This window comes from Camellia sinensis, chromosome 10 (assembly GCF_055761805.1).
Source record: "Camellia sinensis isolate YWXY chromosome 10, ASM5576180v1, whole genome shotgun sequence".
Classification (NCBI taxonomy): Eukaryota; Viridiplantae; Streptophyta; class Magnoliopsida; order Ericales; family Theaceae; genus Camellia; species Camellia sinensis.
This window is the reverse complement of record NC_138970.1, coordinates 38,727,356-38,749,928: the sequence shown is the minus strand read 5'-3', so window position 1 is coordinate 38,749,928 and position 22,573 is coordinate 38,727,356. Positions and strand designations below refer to the sequence as shown.

The following is a 22,573-nucleotide window of genomic DNA, read 5'->3' as shown; positions in this document are numbered from 1 at the left end:
ACTAATCACATTGGTTAAGTCATTAATTTTGACTATGGCATTGATACAGAAAATACGTGTATTGATTGAGCATTGCATTTGCATACATTGTTTTGTGTGTGGGAGGAGATAGGGGATGTACTCCACGGTTTAGGGGAAGATAGGGGATGGACCTCTAAACCGGATTTTGTTTGGGAGGAGATAGGGGATGGACTCCATTAGCATCACTTTTATGTGTGCTTATTTATATAGAAGTGTTTTATTGATACAGCACTAAAATGTGTATCAATCTGGAAGTATGAAGTGTTTGATTTGAGCTTGAGTCTCATTTGTTTGTCGATATTGGAAGAATGTGAATATGATATATGTGATTCATTGTTGTAAGTTTGGCCAGGTTCTGAGCCATGTTGATAAAATTGGAAAGTAAAACGTATCTTAGACAATAGTGTCATGAGACTGTAAAATGAAGTAATTGAATATTTTGGTTAACTATCTGTTGAATGCTATTGCTTTATTCATTGCTTATATGTGGTTTAGTATATTTCTACTGGGCTGTGGCTCACCCTTTATGGGAACATCATTTTCAGGTTCAGGTGATAAACTACCTCCAAGGACTTAGCTTGGGAGGGTTTGGCTTCTGGATTGAAGAAGACTACCTTTAGTTAATCGTTTTATTTATTAGTGCATGTAACCATTCAAGCCTAGGGCTTTTCTTGTATTGAGATTAGAACTCATATTTTTGAATCCAAGTGTTGCCTTGGAAAGATGTAAGCCTATAGGGCATTTTATTCGATGTTACATGTAATGCTTTATTTAGTAATACTCTGATGAATGAATTAATAAGTTGTCTTCTTTAAATAATGCATGTCAATGATATATAATGGGTTAATTTTCAGGGCGTTACATTGGGCATGTGAACCAAATCTGTACATTTCCCCATTTTCGGCGATTTGGTAAGTGCAAAGAAAATCAATGATTTTTCCTGAACCAATTCTGTACATTGCCTCATTCAGAACCGCTATGTAGCTCGAAAATGAGCCCCCCGAATCGGCCGAATTAATACTCTCTCCACTCTCACACTTCCACTTTCCAATACGGCTGTTTCTTTACCTTCTTCATCACTCTCTCCTCTCTCCTCTGTTCCTCCACTTTCCTTTGTCTTTAATGGTTGCCCCATAACCTAACCCCCACTATTCCTTTGTCTTTGTGGGTCGATGTTTTACCCTTCTGGGTCTCTCTCTTTTTGGTCGGTGAAGATTACCCACACAGCCCTTCAAAAAATTTGTAAATTTTTTCTTCTGGGTGTGTCATGGTATTGGGTATTTCAGGTTCTGTAAAGCTTTTGTTTTCTCAGATACCCATTGAGAAATTTTTTTTGTTAATGACATTTTCTTCCTTTTTTTTTTCCCTCCTCCTTATGTGATGATATGCTTCTAATGTTCACAATTTTCGGTTTGGATATTTCACAAAGCTTGAGTTTGTTGGGTCTTTAAATTGAAGAATATGTGTCAACCATTTGGGTCTGTTTGTTTTTTACTTGTTGTACACATCTACAAAACAAAATGGAGATTAGTGTTTCAAAACAATTGGGGCAAATTGGGGCATCATCACTATGTATTTGGTGATTCAATAGAAGGTTTAAGGTTGAAAATTTGACATTTGAAGGAAATTTCTTGAGTCAGTAATGGTTACTTGTTTCTGGCATCGTTAGCGTATGAGAGGAGTTGGCTCCAGTATGAGAGGGTATGACATTAAGAGGACGATAGGTAGTTTTTAAGTAGAAGGAAATGGATGGCAATTTAAACTACAAACAGACAAATATATCATTGGCAATTGTTTTAAGTAAAAGGAAATGGATGGCAATTTGTTAAATAAATATTGTTATTTACCATTTTCATGTTGTCACAATGTTCCTTTTTGACATATTCACAATTACTGTTGCATTGTAGTACCGAAATGGAGCACTCACAATCGCAGTCGACACCTTCAAAACATTTGCGTAAGCGTGGTGGTAAACAGTCTCAACCGTAGTCCGCAAATGTGCACAAAGCAAATTGGGACTCTGACACGGTGCGCATGTTCTTGCAACTTGCCATCAAAGAGTTGGACAATGGTTTCAAGGGCAGCTTCCATACAATGACAATGCACGGATACAGGACTGTCGCCAAGGCCTTCGAGGAGCGTAAACATAAGGTCCATGATGTGAAGCAACTGCAAAACAAGTACGCGTTACTGAAAAAGGATTGGCAATTGTGGTCACGGCTAATGGACAGCAAGCATGGGCCAACCGGCATAAGTTACAATGAAGCAACTGGTTTGATACAAGCATCCGACGACTGGTGGGCCCATTATGAAAAGGTAACAATTCCATATTATTCTTTGTAACATCCAACGTGATAGTCATGCATATGTTACAATATATATTTATAAAAATTCTTCATTAATATTTCTATGTGACCAAAAACAAGAAGTAAACCTGGTTAGATTTTTCACCCCAACAACTGTTGTTATACTTGCCAAGTTGCCTATCAGTCTCTTTGTCTCCCTCCCTATGTATGACTATTTTGTGAAATGTGATCCAGCTTGTTTTGTCTCTCTCAAACTGATCTTCAAAGAGATTCTAATGATATTGAGCTTTTTTTATTTTTTTTTAATAATGTTGAAGTACCTATTAACTTATTGAGCTGATCTAAATAAATCAATAGGCTTTACTATACAATCAAACTTGGTTTGTTTTGTATATATCAGAAGCCAGACCCTAATGTCAAAATTCTTACTTATCAAAAAAAAAAAAAAAGGAGAGAGAGACAGACAGACAGACAACATAATAATAGTTCACTCACTAAGCTTTGTTCAATTATAAGTTTATCACCTTTCCTCAATCCCATATAATGTTAACATGACTACTTGACAGTTCTGACGATTCCCCTTAGCTTCTATGCTTTCAATATAGTTTCACATTTTTTATTTTTTCTCAATTTAAAAAAACAAAATTTCTAGGGTGACCCCGTCATTTTGTAGGGGAAAATGTGTTCACTAGTTGGCTTATGTGGTCTTCGCGTTTTGATTTTCACTTGGCTCATCAGATTAGATTGGTGTTTTTGTATATTTTCCCTTATATTTTTTCCACAGGGTAGAGTTGAATCAAGAATACCGGTATACATTATTCTGAGCAGTGCAGTGACCCTTGCATCAAGTGACTTCACTTCACTACCTAATGGGGTCACTGGTACTTAAGCATGGCGAAACAATCTTAACTTAACTTTCAATTTGTATTTTCATTATTGGTGCCACCTCTAGCTTTCTAAGATTGTGTACATGTCTTCTTTTCTATTCAAATCTTGGCTGCGTTTAATTGATAGGAAATGAAAGAAATACAAAAATGAAAACTATTTTCCTTTCCTGCATACGAAAACGTGGGTTCCACCATTGTCATTTTGTTGAAGAAAGTATTTTTCCTTAAATAATTTACTATATATAAAAATTGATTATGTATTGTGGGAGAGTTATAAAAATTTCTGACTGTCATAAAAGTAACCTGTCCCGCTGACTGATAAAATATGAAAACCTGTCCCGCTGACTGTCATAAAACAAGCCGGACTTTTATTTTCTTATCATATATTAGGCATGAGCTAATGAGCTTTGAAATAGCTCTGAAATTGAAGGCCTTATCAGGAAATTATGTTTTTGGTCTTTCTGTGAGTTGGGTTGTGGAGGGGAAAGACGGAGGAGGGGGGGAATTTGGAGACCGATGATAATTTCTGGGTTTGCTTATAGGGTTTGTGAAATATGGGATTAGGAAAGGGAGAGTCTTGGGATGTGGGCAAATCAAAGAGTAGGAAGAAGAAAAATGATGCTATGGTGGAGACTGGGTGTTGGGTTTGGTTGAGGTTTATTGGCAGCTGTATTTCTTCAAGATGTAAAGTGCATAGCTCTATTAGTGGCATCAGTACTCATTGTGGTAATCCTTTTTTTCCCTCAGAAAAGTTTTTATGTTCTGCTAAAACTGCACTTTCTTATTGCCATGGATTTTGTGGTCTCAATCAACTTCATTTGCTTTTCTGAAGGAATTATAGGTAATGCAAGTTCTGTTCATATTTTATGGATATATGTTGTTTGTTTAGCTCCTGCTGTTTCTTATTAGAGTTAGAATGCATTAGTAGTACTATCTTGGTTGTGCAAATATTGCTTCAAGTTTGGTAGAATGTGGTAACAACTTATAAATGTTAAAGAGATTAGAGGAACAACTTATAAATGTTAAAGAGATTACTACAACAAAATGGTACTTTAATGACAAAATCACTTCGTCTCCAATAGTGAAATTTTCGTCACCAAATTGATCTATGACGAAATAATTTCGTCACCACGTTCGTCATCAATTCGTCGTCACTAAAAGTACCTGGTGACGAAAATTTATTTTGTCACCTATTATTGGTATTTGCTGACGAAATATTTCGTCACTAAATATTAAATATTTTGTCATCTATAACATCCATTTCGTCACTAAAATTGAATAAAATTAAATAAAATATCTAATACAAATCAATATAAAATTAAACTGCTCATTATCATAAAACAACCCAAGCAAAATACATGTCTCATAGTATCAAGAAATTAATATATAACATCCAAACTATAACATCTATTCTAGTAAAATCAAAAACTACAACACAATCAAAATAACTTGTGCATTTTAATAACCTACTGAATATAATATCCATTACAAATTATTACAAAAACCTGTTCATTTGGTAACATCAACAAAAACCTGTTCATTTGGTAACATCAACAAAAACCTATTCATTTTAATCTATTCAATAAAATATCAACAAAAAGATAAGATCCATCACAATATAATCATAACCCACAATAACATAGTCAAAATACATGTTTGGTAATATCAACAAAAAGTACAACTCCACTGTGATGGATGTGTCTGGTAATATCAACAAAAAACTCTTACTATGCAGGTTACCAAATTCGTTCATCTCCAATCTACCGTCTAAAAAAGGAAAAAAAAAAAAAAAAAAAACAACAACAACAACAAAAGGTTAAGATAACCATTCACAAGAAAATCTGCATGCAGTGAATTCTAAAACAATAAAAGTGGTTGGTAACAAGGATGCAACAAAACTCAAGCTTCAGGGTGAATAGGCATTAAACATTTCGACATATGATAATCTTTAAGTATGTTACCTGAAAACTTCTAAATATCTACAGTTTTACAAGTTAGAAACACAGGCCAAAAGAATGGATTTGTAAACCATTTAGGATCTCTTTAGGTTCTGAAATTTGAACACAACATAGAACAAGTCCACTTTCATTTCAAATTTTCTTTTATAAGTTTCATAACATAACCAGAGATTTATCTACAGGCCATTTAGTTAGGTACAAACAGCCAACAAAGAAAAAACAAAGCAAGTCCAACTCTATTTGAAGCCAAAGGACTCTAACTGTTGCTAAATGGCACAATGTAAATATATTGGTTATCAAATTACCGTAATATGATGTTAAATTCTAGAGGATTAAAAATAAAAAGGATTTCGAAAAATGGAATGAATTCAAATTACTCTAGGTTCTAAATGTCAGCAAAGTCCATATCAAATACAATAGAATGACATGCACATATATTTACTAATAAGATGGATAAGAGGGCTACCAGGTTCAGATAATGAACATGTGACTATACCTTCAGTTTAGCAAGAAATTCCTTTGAAACTTGTATATCCATCTTCTTGATTGCGACTTTCTGCACCCAAGGGAGAAATTAGGAAAGATAATATAGATACTTAGCATCAGAAACCACCACAACACTATTAAAGAGCAATAACTTATGCTTCCCAATCTATGTGCAAATAATATTCATACAAACTACTTGCATTAATGATCAAAGTGCATGATGCATATGTAAAAGTGAAGAGATATTACAATAGGCAATCATGGTATTCATAACTTTCAACCATAAGAGAAGTTAAAGAATATGAAACATGTACACCCTCTTTTGTGGATGGTGCTTTACTAACAACTGAAGAGGATTTTGGTTTGGGAGGGGCTACAACATTTTCCACATTAAGAGTGAGCTCTTTGACAAATGTGAAACTTGGAAGTAACAAGAGTTCATCAGAATTACAATAATACAACTACAACTTGCACATCTTGGCTTCAAATTCCCTACACCACAAAATTTTCAATCCACAAAATACTCAAAGATCCAGCATCAATCACTTCTTGCGAAAAAGATACTCAAGGTAAATGTCCACTTAATCTTATACGAAAACTGTTTAAAATACCTTAATCTTCAAACTTGTCCAAATTTTCATCCCAATCAGCTACCCTTTCTTGGATTCCAGGTTGCCAACCTTAACAAAATCAACAAAAAGGAAGAAAAAGAAATTACAAAATCAAAACAAAATAATGAAAATAAAGTAGAGCAGGGAAAACTGATTTTCAGCTATTTCCTTGCTAGGAAAATTGTCTGTAGTTTATATGCCAATATAGAGGCAACAACTTCACTTTTACTATTTTCCATACTGTTTAAATTTTTCGAAGAAGGAATAAGGGTATACCACAAAACAAAGAAGAAAGTGGCCACTTAATTAACACACAAGATTGATTGCGACCAATATGGCATAAAATTTCAAAATAATAGAAGTAAAAGCATCAGCCTTCATCAATTATATGGTTGTAGAGGCAGGTTAATGCACACAAGAATTGTAAGAAAAGACAAATAAATAAATAGATCAGTCTTTCTATATTCATTTACCACTTATATTTGTTATTTAGAATAATCTTAAATCATCTAGACAATGAAATCATCAGCAAAAAAAAAAAAAAAACTAAAACCTATTAAAGGACGTGCCAAAAAAAAGTAGGATGTGTGATGGAAAATTGATCATAGAAACCCAGTTTAACTAAAAGAGCTACCTTCAAATCAGAAGCTCTGAGATAAGTTAACTTACCAACATGAAAGCTAAAATATAAAAATTTAACAACCTAGTAAAAGGAATTGCACTTTTCAATAATATATCCCACCGTGTGCTTGAAAAAAACATTGTGCTAAGAAAGGGATTCAAAACCAAAAACCAAGAACACAAGCAAAGGATATGAAAGTCAAAGCACAAGAATAAGAATTACATATTATATTTAGATAAAATATGCCAATGTCCAGGAGTGATTGTAATTAGTAAATCCATCACTAAAGCCTAGAAAAAAAACCGATATTCAATAATATATCCAACCATGTGCTTGAAAAATACATTGTGCTAAGAAAGGAATTCAAAACCAAAAAACAAAAACACAAGCAAAGGATATGAAAGTCAAACCACAAATTACATATTATATTTAGATAACATATGCCAATGTCTAGAAGTGATTGTAATTAGTAAATTCATCACCAAAGCATAGAAAAAACTGATATTCTATTTAGTTCTCAACAATCACATGGAGTAGAATGAAATACTCATTTCTTAAATTTCCCTATGGAATGATCATTTGCAATGTATTTTTTGTTATTCTTTTAGTCACCCAAACATAAAATAATGCATATTTTGATGTATTAAACATTTCATTCCAATGAACCAAACACTAATTTAAATGGACTATGTATGTATGTAAAAGATCATTCAATCCAAACTGAGAACTATACATGGTAAAATATTTATATAATTTTTAATTACAAAGATAGAAAAGGGAAAAATCATACACTCCAAAATGCAACAATAATTGTGATTTACACCAAGAAACAATCAATAGCAGCTAAGACATGGCAGAGCATTCTCTCTACAATCAAACTGTATCGTCCCAAGTTCTTAGACCCCTTTTAACCGTTAGTTTGATTGCCCGATGGAGTTTTGGGCTTGTGGCCAATGTTATTGTCCTTTTAGCATACATTCTAGAATTTATTTTTTAATTTTTATTTTATTTTTAAATAACCCAAAAAAAAATTCTTTAAAAAAAAATCCAGCATTTTTTCTGTAAGGGCTGTTATATATAACATTTTTATTTCACCAAACTTTTCATCTCCTTAGTGATTTCTCATATATAACATGACAAGTTTCAAATATAGCCATTTACTATATATATAGATATATATATATATATTTAAAACAAAAACTCACAAGAAAACAATATAAAAGTATAGTAAGAGCCAATCACTCTTAGTAGCATTTTATCAAGCACCTAGGAGGCATAAATAACATGTATATAGTTTTCTTCTCTGCTGGACAGTAGAAACAAAATAAAGATAGATATATAAAGATATCTAAGCAAACACAGATACACAAACATAATCAGCCAAAGACAACAACGAGAAACAAAGACAAGAAATCATCATACAAAACACAAATCATCTTGTTATGGAGTCACAATTTTGGGTATATGTTAATGTGTAAGCATCACAGAGAGACAAGGAAGAGAATCACCTGATACAAATTTTCTTTCCAGCAACAACCTAGCACAAATCTTGAACAAAACAAATGGTCAAAGTAAAATAGGAGCCATTAGAAATAAAAATAAAATTACCTGAAAAATTGGCAATGGCAACAAAATCTTAATTTTTGGATCAAAACCCCCAAATAAAAACCCTAAATTTTCAATTTAAAACTTAACTTCTCAAAACCATTTTTTCCCCAAATCACTAGACATATACATGAAATAGAACAAATGGTGATAGAAAAATATGAACTGAGTTTCACAAGAAACATAAAAATCTGCGTCCGTTCAATCAACACCTCTTGACAGTGGTGGTTTTGAAACCCTAGCTTCGTAGAGAGAGAGAGAGAGAGAGAGAGAGAGAGAGAGAGAGTAAAAGAGTGAAAGAGAAGAAGCAATAGTTTACCATAAAAAGAAAGAGAATCTGTAATAGAGAGTTGAAATCAAAATCGATGAGATGATCAAAATCGAAATCAAAATCGATGAGATGATCAAAATCGAAATCAAAATCGAAATCAAAACCAAACAAACAATGAGTAATCACTTTAATAGAAATCAACAAAGATAAGAGGAAGGAGATGAGGAAGCAATGTACCAGGTAACCCTTCTTCGATGAAACGATTCAGAGAGATGAGATTGAGCTCCCTCCAAACTTCTCTCTTTTGATGAAACCTTCTGGGTTCACTTTGATTAGAAGCCAAAGCCAAAGCCTTCTGGGTTAACCCTCTCTTCTTGGTTTTGCCCAAGTATCTTCTTCGAACCCTCTCTCTTCTCCCCCGTCTTTTGAGTTTATACGTTCCTTTACGATTAGAAGAAGTTCGATATATTTATTTTTGTCTAATATATTTTTGGGTTTGGGGGTTTGGGGCTAGAGTATTTTATTTTGGCGCCGATTTTTATTTCAGTCATACTATTCATGATAGGAATTGCGTGTCATAAAAAGTAAAATATTTTTAATGACTAATATATGTGCGTCGTAAAAAGTGTATTTTTTAACGGTTAATTTTTTGTGCGCCAAAAAATGTTCAATATTTTTAATAGTCGGTGTACATGTGTCATGTAGAGTTGATGTATTAACGGCATGTCATATGCACGCCATAGAAAGTCTTATTATTTTCGACTAACATTGCAAGCTGTAAAAAAATCATCATTATTAGCATTCACGACCTACACAATAGACACGTTGTGGTTGAGAAATTATTTACGATGTGCAAAAAAAGAAAGCCGTAAAAGTGAGAAATCACGTCGTGCATTTATTGTATGTCGTTGATGTGGTGCCGTGAAAATCCAGTTTTGTTGTAGTGATAATAGGAAGGGGGAGAGAGAGAGAGAGAGAGAGAGAGAGAGAGAGATACCTGTTGTAGCGAGCACCGGCCGGCGACGTACGGGTTAGCCGATGCGACAAAGATGGACGGACGGTGTGATGGAGATGAATGGGTAAAGGGGTGACAAAGAGAGATATAGAAGGTAAAATACATGTATCTAAACAGAGAGATATCTATCTCTTGGTTCAATTTTATTTTTTATTGATTTTAAGCATTTGGTGACGAAATTTGGTTTTCCTCTCTAAAAATAATACATTTGGAGATGAAATTATTTCCCCTTTAAATTTTTTTTACAATGATGACGAAAAATTTCGTCTCCAAAATGGCGCCAAATCTTCCGTCAAATTTTCTCAAGGTGAGAAACTGTTTTGTGACGAAAAATAAAATTTAGAGACGAATAAATTTTTTGTCACCATTGTTTTATTTGATTTTAAGCATTTGGTGACGAAATTTGGTTTCCGTCTCTAAAAATAGTACAATTGGAGACGAAATCTTATTTTCATCACTAAAACATGTATATTTGGAGACGAAATATTTTTTCGTCATGCGTTTTCGTCACCATAGACCTTTTTTGTTGTAAGAGGGACAGTATACGAAAACCATGAACATAATGTGGCAATGCAATCAGGTCACGGCACTACAAGAATGCATGCAATCTGGTAACAACTTATAACTAAACCTATAACATAAACCTGCATCATGGCTGCTGTTGTGTTTCTCAACTTTCCTTGTTTTAAGTTATGTTTACGTGTTTTGGTTTTACCCAGATTGACAAGAATGCACTAAAGTTCAAAACGAAACCGTTGGAGCATATGGACCTAATGCGAAGGGTGTACGAAGGTGCAACGGCAACCGGGAAATTTGCATGGACACTAGGGGCAGCGTTTGAACCTGTCGCCACGGAGGACAATCCTTTGCTGGTAGACGAAGAAGACTGCGAAGACAGTAGTGGTTTGCCCCATTTCCAGCCATTCGCGCAGCATGCACACAATGTCCACCACAGTCCTGCGCAAGAGGAGGACACCCCGGTCGCTATACATGCTGCGTCATCGACAATTCACGGTGATGACACACCTACGAGTGGCGGGAGCAAACGCAAATTAAGTCGCACAAGACCCCCACAGCGGAAAAAATGGCAGAGTGAGGGAGCATCGCTCTTGGCGAGTAGCATGGAAAACCTTGCGTCTTTAGTTAAATTACAACAACGAGACGTTCGCGTGCATCATGAGTATGGAGATTCGGCCTCGAACTGCATTCGCAAGTGTATGGCAAGGTTGTACTCCCTACGAGGCTTGGACCCGCAAGACCCACTAATCCCCTACGATTTGACGCTAATGGACAATCCGGCAAATCAAGCAATATTGTTGTAGATTCCGACGGACGCTGCAGTCATTACTTGGCTACGAATGAAGAAGTCTGCGAATATGGGTGGCCCATCAGCACCAATTCATGGCCCCAGAATGACTGGGTGGTTCTGACGGCTTTAGTCACCGGAAAGGGTTCATGTTCCATTACGGATCTGCTGTTGTTTTCTACCATGTTGCTACCTCCTATGTTTGTTTTACATTTATTTTTTCCCCTGCCAACAACCCGTAACTGCGTGTATTTTCTTTTCTTTCCCTTACAAACAGATTGGACAGTGGCTGTAGGATTATTTTATTATGGAATCGGTGTGTGATGTGTTGGATGTTGTATTACTTTTTATGCAGCAGGCACCTTATTTATAAATGTGTTTGGATTCCTGGGTTTGAAGGGATGCTGTCAAAATTCTTATTGAACTGTGATGACCCATTTTTTATGTGTGTTGTATATCTATGGTGTATGCATGAGTTAGGTTTACAGTTATGGTTTGAACTGGAAAATCAGAGATGTAATTGAGATGCAATTACAGAGATGCAATTGCACCATCCACCACACTCCAACAGAGGCAAATCAGAGATGCAGATGCTGGCTAACATTGTTGTGAACAGAAGGAACATTACAGGATCCTCCAACCTCCATTCATTTGAATACTTTTCTCCCCCTCTGTTTCTGTTTTGGTTTGAAAAACAATACTACCTATCCTGTTTTTCATTTGAATAAAAAATAACAACTTCAAGTCTAATCAGATAAAATTGTTTTAAGAATGAAAAAAAAAAAATGCTACGTCATCAGTCATTTGATCTTAATTTTCTAAATTCAATTTTATAGAAAAGTTTTTTATTTTTTGTAATTTTTTGTTTAGTGAATAATTTTAAAATTTTAAGCATTATTTTTTAACTTTTTTAGATGCGTCTTAATTAGATGTATCTAAATATTAAGATATTTGTAAAAAAAAAATTTAAAAATTAATAAATACACAAAAACAATAAAAATGTACACTAATAAAAAATGCACAAATATTCTATTTTTAAAGTGTATTTATATTAGGTGTGTTTAAAAAATTAAAAAAAAAGTTTACATGACTTAAAAAATTCAGGGAAAACCAAAAAATATAGAATGCTAAAAAAGTAAACTGTTTAAAAAGTGAATTATATAAACAACAATGATTCATCCCACTAAAAATATCACCACTAATAGCACTAATGCATTAAAAAAGTAAAAAAAAAAAAAAATACAACTCCAAGACCAAAACATCACATCATTAATGGCGAGACCCACTACCACCTAATTAGTGGGAGCACTAATTAGTGCTCCCAAGCATTTTTCTTATATAAAAATAGAAAACAAATAGAGCGAATAGTTTTTAATGGATAAAAGTGAAATTGTATACATACCCAAACATAAAAATATACATACATTTGATGATAATTTTTTGTGAAGATGTACATGACTTAAAAATAAATTTTACATTTGCAGGTGCTGCAATTGTACCCAAAGATTTTAATGTACCCTAAAGAATTTTTTGAACTTGCCTCAATAGTGTCTATTTGTGAGAATTGGACAGGTCCAACAATTGTAGACCATAGCTTTTTCATTAGGTTGCTATCTCGGATGTACCTCTCACATTACTGTAGCAGCCACGTGAACATTGTTGTGTTCATGGGAATGTGTACGCGTAAAAATGAAAAATGTTTGGGAGCACTAAAAAAAGAGCATTACGGGGAGCACTAATGATGTGGCAGTGGGTCTCGCCTATTTTCTATGCCTTGTTTTATTTTTTTTCCTTTTTTTTTTGGCCATTCCCAATGCATTAGTGCTATTAGTGGTGTATTTTTTAGTGATCTAAATTATTGTTGCGTAAAAATTATTTTTCAATAATGTTGTGCGTACCCTGTATGTGATAAACAAATTTTGTTATTTTACATTTGGAAAATCAGTTTTTATTTCATGTGTAAACAAATATGAAACTTTTATATTTTTTGTTTGTTGTATATTTGGTGTATAAATGGTTGTTTCAGTTCATAAATGATTTTGATTTTGTATTGTGTTTACATTTTTTAATTTTATTTATATGAACACACTAAAATTGACTATAAAATATGAAAAATAGGTTTATTATTTTTTCATTAGGCAAGTTGTTCAGTTTATTATCATAACTGCACAAAATACATCATTAAAATGTTTTCCGGTTCTCACAAAAAAGAGAATAACATTTTGTGCACCTCCTTCATTGTTTTTGGTTCCCACATAAAAGAGAATCCAACATGATGACATGATGACACCTGAAAGTAGTACATCACAAAAAGCTACGTTTATAAAAAAAAATGGCCCCACAACCTTGGCCATTATATGCCTCCCCTCTTGTCAATTGTTTTTGCTTCAGTGTGGTTTGCTCTCTATCCCTCTCTCTCCTTGTACCAAGAACTCATTTATTTCCTTGGAAGGCTGGGTGGTTTTTCATACTTTTCGTTCTTACGTTTCCAAATGGCGAACGACGCAGGTCCGAGTCACCGCGTTGCACTTTTCGTTTTTTGGTGGGTTCTTTTTCTCCCCTGATCTTTGGGCACTTTTCAGTAAGTTTTATACACAAAATTTAAAATTTATGTAGTTCCAAAACAAAATACTTGTATTAATTAATTTTACATATTTTTAATTGTTATCAAAAAAAATTAAAAAAAAAACAAATTAAAAACGTTGCTACATTTTACAATCGTCGAACTTCTATCAAATGGCCACCAAAGGCGCTGATATGTTTTTTATGCTTTGTATGTTAAAAAAAGATATTTTATTTAATAATAATGTTATTTACTTATGAAGTATAAAAGTTTGACCTTTATTTTAATTATAAAAAATAAAGAATAAAAAAATTTGGATTCAAATAGTAAAAAAATAATCTAAAATATGTACAAAATAGTAAAAGTCCAAATTGTCAAATTAATCTGCATACACCCACCATTATGCACAACTTGCTCAATCCTCATCCGTTAAGCGAAAGAATAAGGATTGATAATTTTCAATCCACATAAATTCGAAGAAATGACAGATGGAAGCCACTCGATCTAACTTGACCCTCAACTAGCAATTCAACATGATTTCCATTCATACATATTATAAAATACAGAATGTCTATTAAGAAAGAACATATCAAATTAGTGACATATTCAAAAAATAATTACAAAATAGTGGTAAGATTATAAAAATTAAAAATTAAAATCATAAAATTTGTCATATATGTGTAATTATTTTTCTGAAATTACACTGGGATGCAATTCCCCTCCCCCCCCCCCCAAAAAAAAATAATGATAATAAATAAATTGTCACCATGTCAAATGAGTCCATCACTTTTTTTTTTTTTCTTCTCTGGTTGGTTTTATTTTTATTTAATTATTATTGTAAAACATAAGACCAATTATATGTTCACAGCCCTTAAAGGTTGAGGTTTTATTTTTTATTTTTATTTTTTTTGGGGGAATATTTCAAAAATTAAATTATTTATGAAAATAACTAATTTTCAAATTATTTATCAAAATAATTGACTTTTTAAAATCGTAGGTTCAAAATATGATATCAGCATGAAAATTGTATCCTGAAGATATGATTACATAAACGTGTATCACAACAGTGGGTCATGTCAATATGAAATCGTATTTTGAACTTGTGATTTTATAAATCATATTTTGAACTTGTTTTAAAAAGTCAATTAATTTGCTAAATAATTTAAAATTGAGTTACTTGGATAAATAATTTGATTTTTTAAGAATTTTTTTTTAAAAAGTTTATTTATATGAAGATTACCTAAACTATTGTATTATTTTACCTTTTAAACTATAAAAACGTATAAATAGACCCCGAACTATAAAAGTGTATAAGTTAGACCCTCTATGGCTCAAAATGAAATATGTAAATAGTCTAGGAAGTCTATTTCTACACTTTTATAATTTAAGAGATAAAGTGGTACTTCCTAATAATTTAAGAAATTAATTTTTATGTTTTTATAATTTAGAAGATCAAAATAACACTTCTCAATAATTTAGGAGTTTCCATGTAAATAGTAATAATAATAATAAAACCTTCTTAAAGTCAGAACACAATGATCAAAGCGTAAAACAAGAAAAAAATTAGAAAAATATTATAAATCTCAAATAAATTATCAAATTTTCTACCGAACCTCTCACATGGGTGTGAGACCTACACACATGTGATTTGTATGAGTTCCACGCTAATGTGAAAGATTTAATAAAAAAATTGATAATTTATTTATAATCCCAAACATAATTCAAAATGATTGCAAAGATATAAACAATGATTATTCTTATAAAAATAAATAAAGAATTTTATGTCAGTGAAATAAACAAAAAAGAAATTATACAAACATGAAAGATTCTTGAGGCCTCGTTTGGGAACAGACTAATTTAGCCTCCGTTTGGGAAGTGGGTTGGCTTTTTGGCTTTTTGACTTTTTTGGCTATTTTAGCCTGGGCTAAAAAGCTTGGTTTGGGAAGGGCTTTTTGGCTTTTTGGCTTTTTGGCTTTTTTTTGTGAGAAAAGAGTGTAATGATTATGGGTTGGATGTGATGTTTTGTTTGTTGTGGCTAAAATAGCCTGTTTTGTCTTTTGTGGCTATTTTAGCCCCAACCCACTTGCCAAACACCACCTTAGTAACTTTTTGACTATTTGGCTAAAAAAGTAGGTAAAAAAAACTTATATGTTTGGGATGACTTTTTGACTAATTACGAAAAGATGTGCAAAAAGTAGAGAGAAAAGAGAATCTTTGACTTTTTGGTATGAGTTGTTGGCTTTTTGGCTAAAAAGGTAATTTTTTGACTTTTTAACTAAAAAGGAAAGTCCCCAAACGGGGCCTGAGTTACAACCCCCGCCATCAGAAGTTTTGGGTTGCACTCCATCACATACCACATTTTGCATAAAATTTTTGATCTTTTGTCCTGGATTGTTATTCACATCTGGCTTTTTTTTTCTCTCTCTGTCTCTCTCTCCACTTCCAATCTCAAATCTTAAAGAGTATTATTATTCAAATCCAAAACTTAAACTTATTTTCTAAACTCAATGATATAGAATGCTTTATAAAAGGAGGAGGATTCCCTCTAGTCCAAAATCTAAATTAGAGGGAACTATCTGAGTTCGTAAGGCGTATTATGAGTCTCATTTCAATAATCCAAACATTTTTTTGTTAGGCATTTCGTATATGTCATCCAAAAAAAAAAATTTAAATTGATCTGACAATTGCAACTTGTTTAATTTATTATTTTTGTCATCAAAAAAATATATGACTTATTTTTTAAAAATACAATTATCATCCATTTTTTTAGTGAAAAATACTATAAATTGAGCATGTTATAGTCATTAGAAATCGATCTAATTTTTTGTGAGGAAGAAATATATGAAGTGTCGAACAAAATAAACCGTTCAAATTATTAAAACGGGACCCGCAGTAGACTCCACGGGCCCAAACAGCTCCTTAATCTAGATTTTGAACTTGAAGGAATTCTCCTCATTAAATTATCTAAGTCAACTTCTATCTCTTCTATTCTTTAATTATTAATCAATCATCTTATTTACACATTAGACATAAAAATAAATCTAAAAAGTAGATTTATTTATCATTTTTCAATCTTAAATGCAAATAAAGCTTGAGTGTTGATCGGAGTGGGATATCAAACCACTTATAGAGAGAGATTTTCTAATCTGAAAAACACACTTATATTTGACTCAAACAAACAGAAACAAATAATAACTTACAAGAGAAGAAATTATTCTCTCTCAGACTCTCACTCCCTTATTCTTCTTCTTACTCGCACACTTGCAACTCTGAAATACATATAGATAAACTTGACAATATAAAAACATTAAATACAATACAACAATTTCATTCAAACTTATAGTGACTTGCAGCGATTATTGAACCCATGTTTTCAACTTCTTGCTCCAACTTCTAGCTAGGAAGGTGGACAATCAAACATACTTCATAACACTGAATGCATATCATGCAACTCTCCCACAGTTCCATATTCTACTCCGTAATAGGTTAGGAGTGAGTAGACTGCCTGCACCACTGCAAGGGCGAACAAGATAAAGGCTGCAACAACAGCGATAACCGACCACGGGTTAGAGAAGTAATCGCGTTTCAACGATGCTATAAATCTCGGCCACAGACGCCTGCAGTGACTCTCCGCATCATTGCGCGGTTTTTCAAAATCGAACTCTTCTAATACAACATCCTTGCAGATATTGTTGAACAGAACCGAGGCATCTTCACTGGCACCCAAACAATTATTTATAATGTTATTCTTTTCGAGCAATTCGACATCAGCAGCAGAATCAATGAGCGAATCCATAAGAAAGGCATAAGATGTGATGTGACGACGCTCAATGGAAGGACAACACTGCTCGAAAGCAATGAGGTTTCTCAATAAGGGCTCTGTGCTGTCGTAAATAGATAACGGTGGGATTTTGAACTTAGCAGGACTACACCACCATAGAAGTCCGGAAGCTTCTTTGAAGTCGACGCCGGTATCGGGCTCAAACTTGACTCCAGCACAATCGAGGTCCGATGCGCGATGCGAGAAGTGGGAAGGTTTTGGAGCATTGTTAGGAAAGATACGTCGGAAGCAACTGTGTATGAGATGGAGTATATGAAAACACTTATCTTCTTCTGGATTTACATGGTTAGAAGAGATAGGTAGGAAGCAACTGTGTATAAGATGGAGTATATGAAAACACTTATCTTCTTCTAGATTTGTGGTTGTACTTTGAAAATAATCATCATTGATATCCATCACGTTGCCAAAGAATGATAGGACAAACTGGGTAAGGGAAGGGCATGATGACCGTGGATGATCTGGGATAGTTTTGATGGTTTTAATGAACAATTCCTTAAGGATGAAGAAGGGAAGCTGGTTCTCGAGAAGTAGCAAGTCGTGTTGGATGCCCATCATGATCATACTGTTGCCCAACAGAGGGTCACCTTGGGTAATTTCCTTTTTTTGATCAGAGTCACCTTGGGTATTGAGCCTGCTGAGTCGGAATATAAATTTGAATATTGTTATATATTAATGGTGTGACAATTAATTAGAATATATATAATAGAGAATTTTTATTATATATCTAATGACTAGAAAATAAAAATGTAAATCTATAATTATTTTAAACTAAAAAAAATCATTACATTTAGTATTGAATTGAGTAATGGAACCTTTCCATTACAAATATGCAATGGAGAGGATCACAGTTCCTACGTAAGAGTCTCTTTTATATTTTCTCTAATCATTAATCAATTATATTACTCACACATTATTTAATTTAAAAAATAGATATAAAAAGTAAATTTGTATATCATTTTTCTATAAATTCAGCCCCGTAGTTTAAATAACTTGTCAATCTAACCCTCCTAGTTTTTTTTTTTTTTTTTTGAACAATTTCAACTCTATTGTACGCCCGAGGCCGCCGCTACATGTCATTAATATTTCAAATGAAAAAAGATACCAGGCAACACTGGATGAATCAAAATTGAATTCCGAAAAAATTATAAATTGTGGTGTAACAAATAAATTATATCAACTGTTTTTGTAATTTTTTTTTTTTTTAAATTTCACTTTAGTCCTTCTAATTTTATAATTTTTTTGGATTTAAAATTTCAATCATAAGTGATGAAGAGATCACATTATAACAAAAACTAAAAATGTACAGTTTAAATTATTCAAATTAAAACTATAAACATCAACTTGAAATTCACCCAAAATAGACAGACCAATAGTTCAATTTACCTTATAAAAGGAATGACAATTATATTGGGAAAATTATTAAAAATAAAAAATAATAAAAAATAAAAAACTTCAAAATTTGACATTTCTAACAAAATATCTAAATTTTTAATTTTAGGACAAATTATGACGGTAGTCGCTGTATTTTAATATTTATGTCATTTTGGGCCCTATAATTTTAGTTGGCTCTATTTTGACCTTAAATTTATGATTTTTTTTCTCAATTTGATCCAATTGATTACATTTATTAAAATTTTTAATGAAAAATACATACATAAGTGGCATATATTATGTTTTTAATGACAAAATTATAAACTTACTCAACTTAGTGAGTAAATTTTAACCAATTTAGTGATAATTTTTCATCAAAAACACTAACGACATTATCAATTATCAATTAAACCAAATTGACATATAATTTAAAATTAAGAGTCAAAATTGAGCTAATTGAAAACATAGGGATCAAAGTGACACAATGGGTAAAATATGATGTAATTTGTCCTTAATTTTATCAATTTAAAATTTAATATTTTGATTTGTTTTCAATATAAACAATTAACTTATTTTTGTGAAGTAAAATTGATGAAAGAATAAATGATATTTTAATTATTAAAGACATAGTTACCAAAATATCTCTAATAATAATATTGACATTGAAATGTGAATTTTCGCACTGTCAATGTGAACATTCACATATCAATGCGAATATTCATTTTGTAACATATGAATGCTCACAGCACCAAGTTACTAACCGTTCAAAACATATTTGTAAAGATAAAATTATCCATAAAATATCTCAAATATGAAAATTAAAATTTAGTGGATCAAATGTAGAAATAATATGACTTATTGAATTACAAGAATATATTATGGACTAATTAAGATACAACTATTTAAAAAAGAATTTCCTAATAAATCTTCTAAAAAGAATACTTTACACATTTTATATACATTTACGTTGAGTTTAATAATTAAAATACTATTTTTTTGATCGATTTTAGTTAACATGATAGGTTAGTGGTTTATACTAAAAACAAATAAAACTTTTAGAGTTTAAATTGATAAAATTAAAAATTTATTTTATTACATGCCTTGAGTTTTTTTTCTTGTTTTTAAAATAATTTTTTCATATTATTTTTATATCCAACTATAACTAACAAATTACTAATGAAAATGATGTCTATGTAAATTAAAACTTTAACTAAGCACAATATGATTGTGTTAAATTTATAGAGCTTAGTGTATTTTTTCAAATCTCAAATAATTTACCTGTTAAAAAAAAGTGTATAAATACATAAACTAATTACGCAACCAAATCCAACCCTCTCACATGAAATAAGTTTTACTTAGGTGGATCTTATACCTTCTACTAAAAATTCAATAATTTTCGGACTAAAAGCTCAGACATAAAAAAGTAATAAAATATTTTATTAAAAATACATGTATCCAAACATTATTACTTATTTAAGTATCATTATTACTTCTTTTTTTTTTTCTGACAATTAACTATATTTAACCTCTTAAATTTTTAATAATTAGTACTCGAAATTCCACTCGTGAGGTTGGGTTGGGGCCATACTTATTTATTGATATATTTTCGTATTTTGGTCTACAATATTACATTTTTTTTGAGGGAATTTCATTTTGTCACATAAATTCTAATTCAAAAATTAATTCAACTTATATTTTTTTAATAATATCATTTTTACACTTAAATTATTTAATTTTAGATCAATTTTATCCCACTGTTAGTAACTATCTATAATAAAAAAAAGAGAGTTGCTGACGTGATACTGAAATTTTGTTTTACTTTCTAAAATATCAATAAAACCTCTAAATTTCATTTTATTTATTGATTTGATTGATATTTTGAGAACAAAATAAAATTTCAAATAAAGTTTGGGTGATACCTAGTAATTTTATTTGATTGTAAACAGCAATTGACAATGAAATAAAATTAATGCAAAATCGAATAATTCAGATATAAAAATTATTCATATTATTAAAAGTATAGGAGTTATATCAGTTTGCTTGTTTTCATTTTTCAGAAAACACTTTTCAAAAAATTCTACTTTTTTATTTTTCATTTTTTTTCTTTTCACTGAAATTTTTTAATATTTTAAGCAATTTTTTTACTTTTTAGACACACCTAACATAAATACACTTAAAAAGTAAAAAAAAAATTTAAAAAAATCTTTTAAAAATTCACTAAATACAAAAAATATAAAAAAAAAAAAAAAGAATTCAGTACATTTTTTGTTTTTTATATATTTATTAATTTTTTAAAATATTTTTTCACAAATTTTTTATTTTTTAGATATATCTAACTAAGGTGCATCTAAAAAAGTAAAAAAAATATTTAAAATTTAAAAAATATTCACTAAAAACAAAAGAATATAAAAATTAAAAAACTCAATTTTTAAAAAATTTAATCTACAAAACTCAAACCAAACATTGATTTTTAAGCTATTTTCTTTAATTTTTAACCATTTTTAAGAGAGGACCTGTAGAGAAGCTCGAGTATGAAGCAACCGTCGATCAGCAACATCTCGGCTAGCCTATGCTGAGGAATCTTCTTCTCGATGATGGGTTTCAGGTTATCAGCATAGCAGTTGAAGGCACTGGCTGCTAAGTGAAGCATGGCGGCTGAACATTCCATCAGTGCTTTGTCCATCCAATATCCTTTAACCTCCGGAGAAGCCGATTTCCCGGCAATTCGACAAAGCAGCTCTTCCGTGTAAGCCACTTTGATGTGCTCCATTTCTTTCAGATGTTGTTCCTCTTTGTCATCGTCATTGTTGTTGTGAATTGGGCCGATAGAGACTACCCAAGGGTTATAGGCCCTTTTGTTTAGTTTACGAAGCTCTTTGGAGACCTTGTAAATACAAGGGAACGATAGCGGATGAGAAAGCGATGAATCCTCCGAATAGTTTGTCTGATGAATTGCTTTGATCTTTTCTCTTACGGAACGTGAGAGGATTTCAATTGCGGACTCTACGCTAGACGGCTCATTGTTCGTCGTCATTGGAGAAAAGCTTTTATGATATGGGAAAGGGGGTTGGTTTCTGGGTCTATATCTGAATTCTGAAAGGCTCATTGGTTTGTATATATATAGAGCAAAAACTTGGGAATTTCTTTTGAGGGCATTTATTTAAAAATACCTCTTCATCTGCTTATAAAATTGTTCAAAAAATATTTTAAATATTAAAATTAAAATTTAGTAGATCAAATATTTAAATAATAAGATTTATTAAAAGGGGGATGCACCAATAAATCCCAAATTAATAACTTATACACTATTTAGTCCTAAAAGTTTTCTTATAGACTGAAAGGTCCCATTACAATGTTTCAAACATCAGATTAATGTTTCGAACATTAGATTTCGAACATCAGATTAATGTTTCGAACATTAGATTAATGTTTCAAATATTAGATTGATGTGCAAATGGGACTAAATGGAGCATAAGAAAACTTTTAGGACTAAATGGTTCAACTTTTCAGAAACTAGGACTTATGGGTAAATTTTCCTTATTATAAAATGCTATCATAGACTAATTGTACTAATTAGGAAAAATGATATCTTAATATATAATATTCCCAACTTTTCATCTAGAGCCAAACACACTCCTATGTTAAACTCCATTTAGGATATCTAAACCCAACTCCAAACTTGATGGTAGGTGTAACCAAACACCCCATTT

At 31.7% G+C, this 22,573-nt stretch overlaps 1 protein-coding gene and 2 long non-coding RNA genes across 3 annotated transcripts; all 3 read right to left on the bottom strand.

Moving 5' to 3' along the window:
• Positions 1 to 4,643: 4,643 nt before the first annotated feature.
• Positions 4,644 to 4,969, bottom strand: LOC145801067 (uncharacterized). Its single transcript, XR_014341942.1, has 2 exons — positions 4,776 to 4,969; positions 4,644 to 4,719 (listed from the first exon to the last, which is right to left on the bottom strand). It is a non-coding gene; the product is annotated as an uncharacterized LOC145801067 (long non-coding RNA).
• A 693-nt stretch (positions 4,970 to 5,662) lies between these two features.
• Positions 5,663 to 9,258, bottom strand: LOC114297639 (uncharacterized). Its single transcript, XR_003641579.2, has 4 exons — positions 9,005 to 9,258; positions 8,400 to 8,439; positions 6,270 to 6,338; positions 5,663 to 5,728 (listed from the first exon to the last, which is right to left on the bottom strand). It is a non-coding gene; the product is annotated as an uncharacterized LOC114297639 (long non-coding RNA).
• A 7,530-nt stretch (positions 9,259 to 16,788) lies between these two features.
• LOC114304303 (UPF0481 protein At3g47200) lies at positions 16,789 to 21,980 on the bottom strand. The gene is made up of 2 exons (XM_028249466.2): positions 21,377 to 21,980; positions 16,789 to 18,123 (listed from the first exon to the last, which is right to left on the bottom strand). Exons 1-2 carry the CDS (start codon positions 21,967 to 21,969, stop codon positions 17,076 to 17,078), a joined length of 1,641 nt encoding a protein of 546 aa, XP_028105267.2. The 5' UTR covers positions 21,970 to 21,980; the 3' UTR covers positions 16,789 to 17,075.
• Between the last annotated feature and the right edge of the window lie 593 nt (positions 21,981 to 22,573).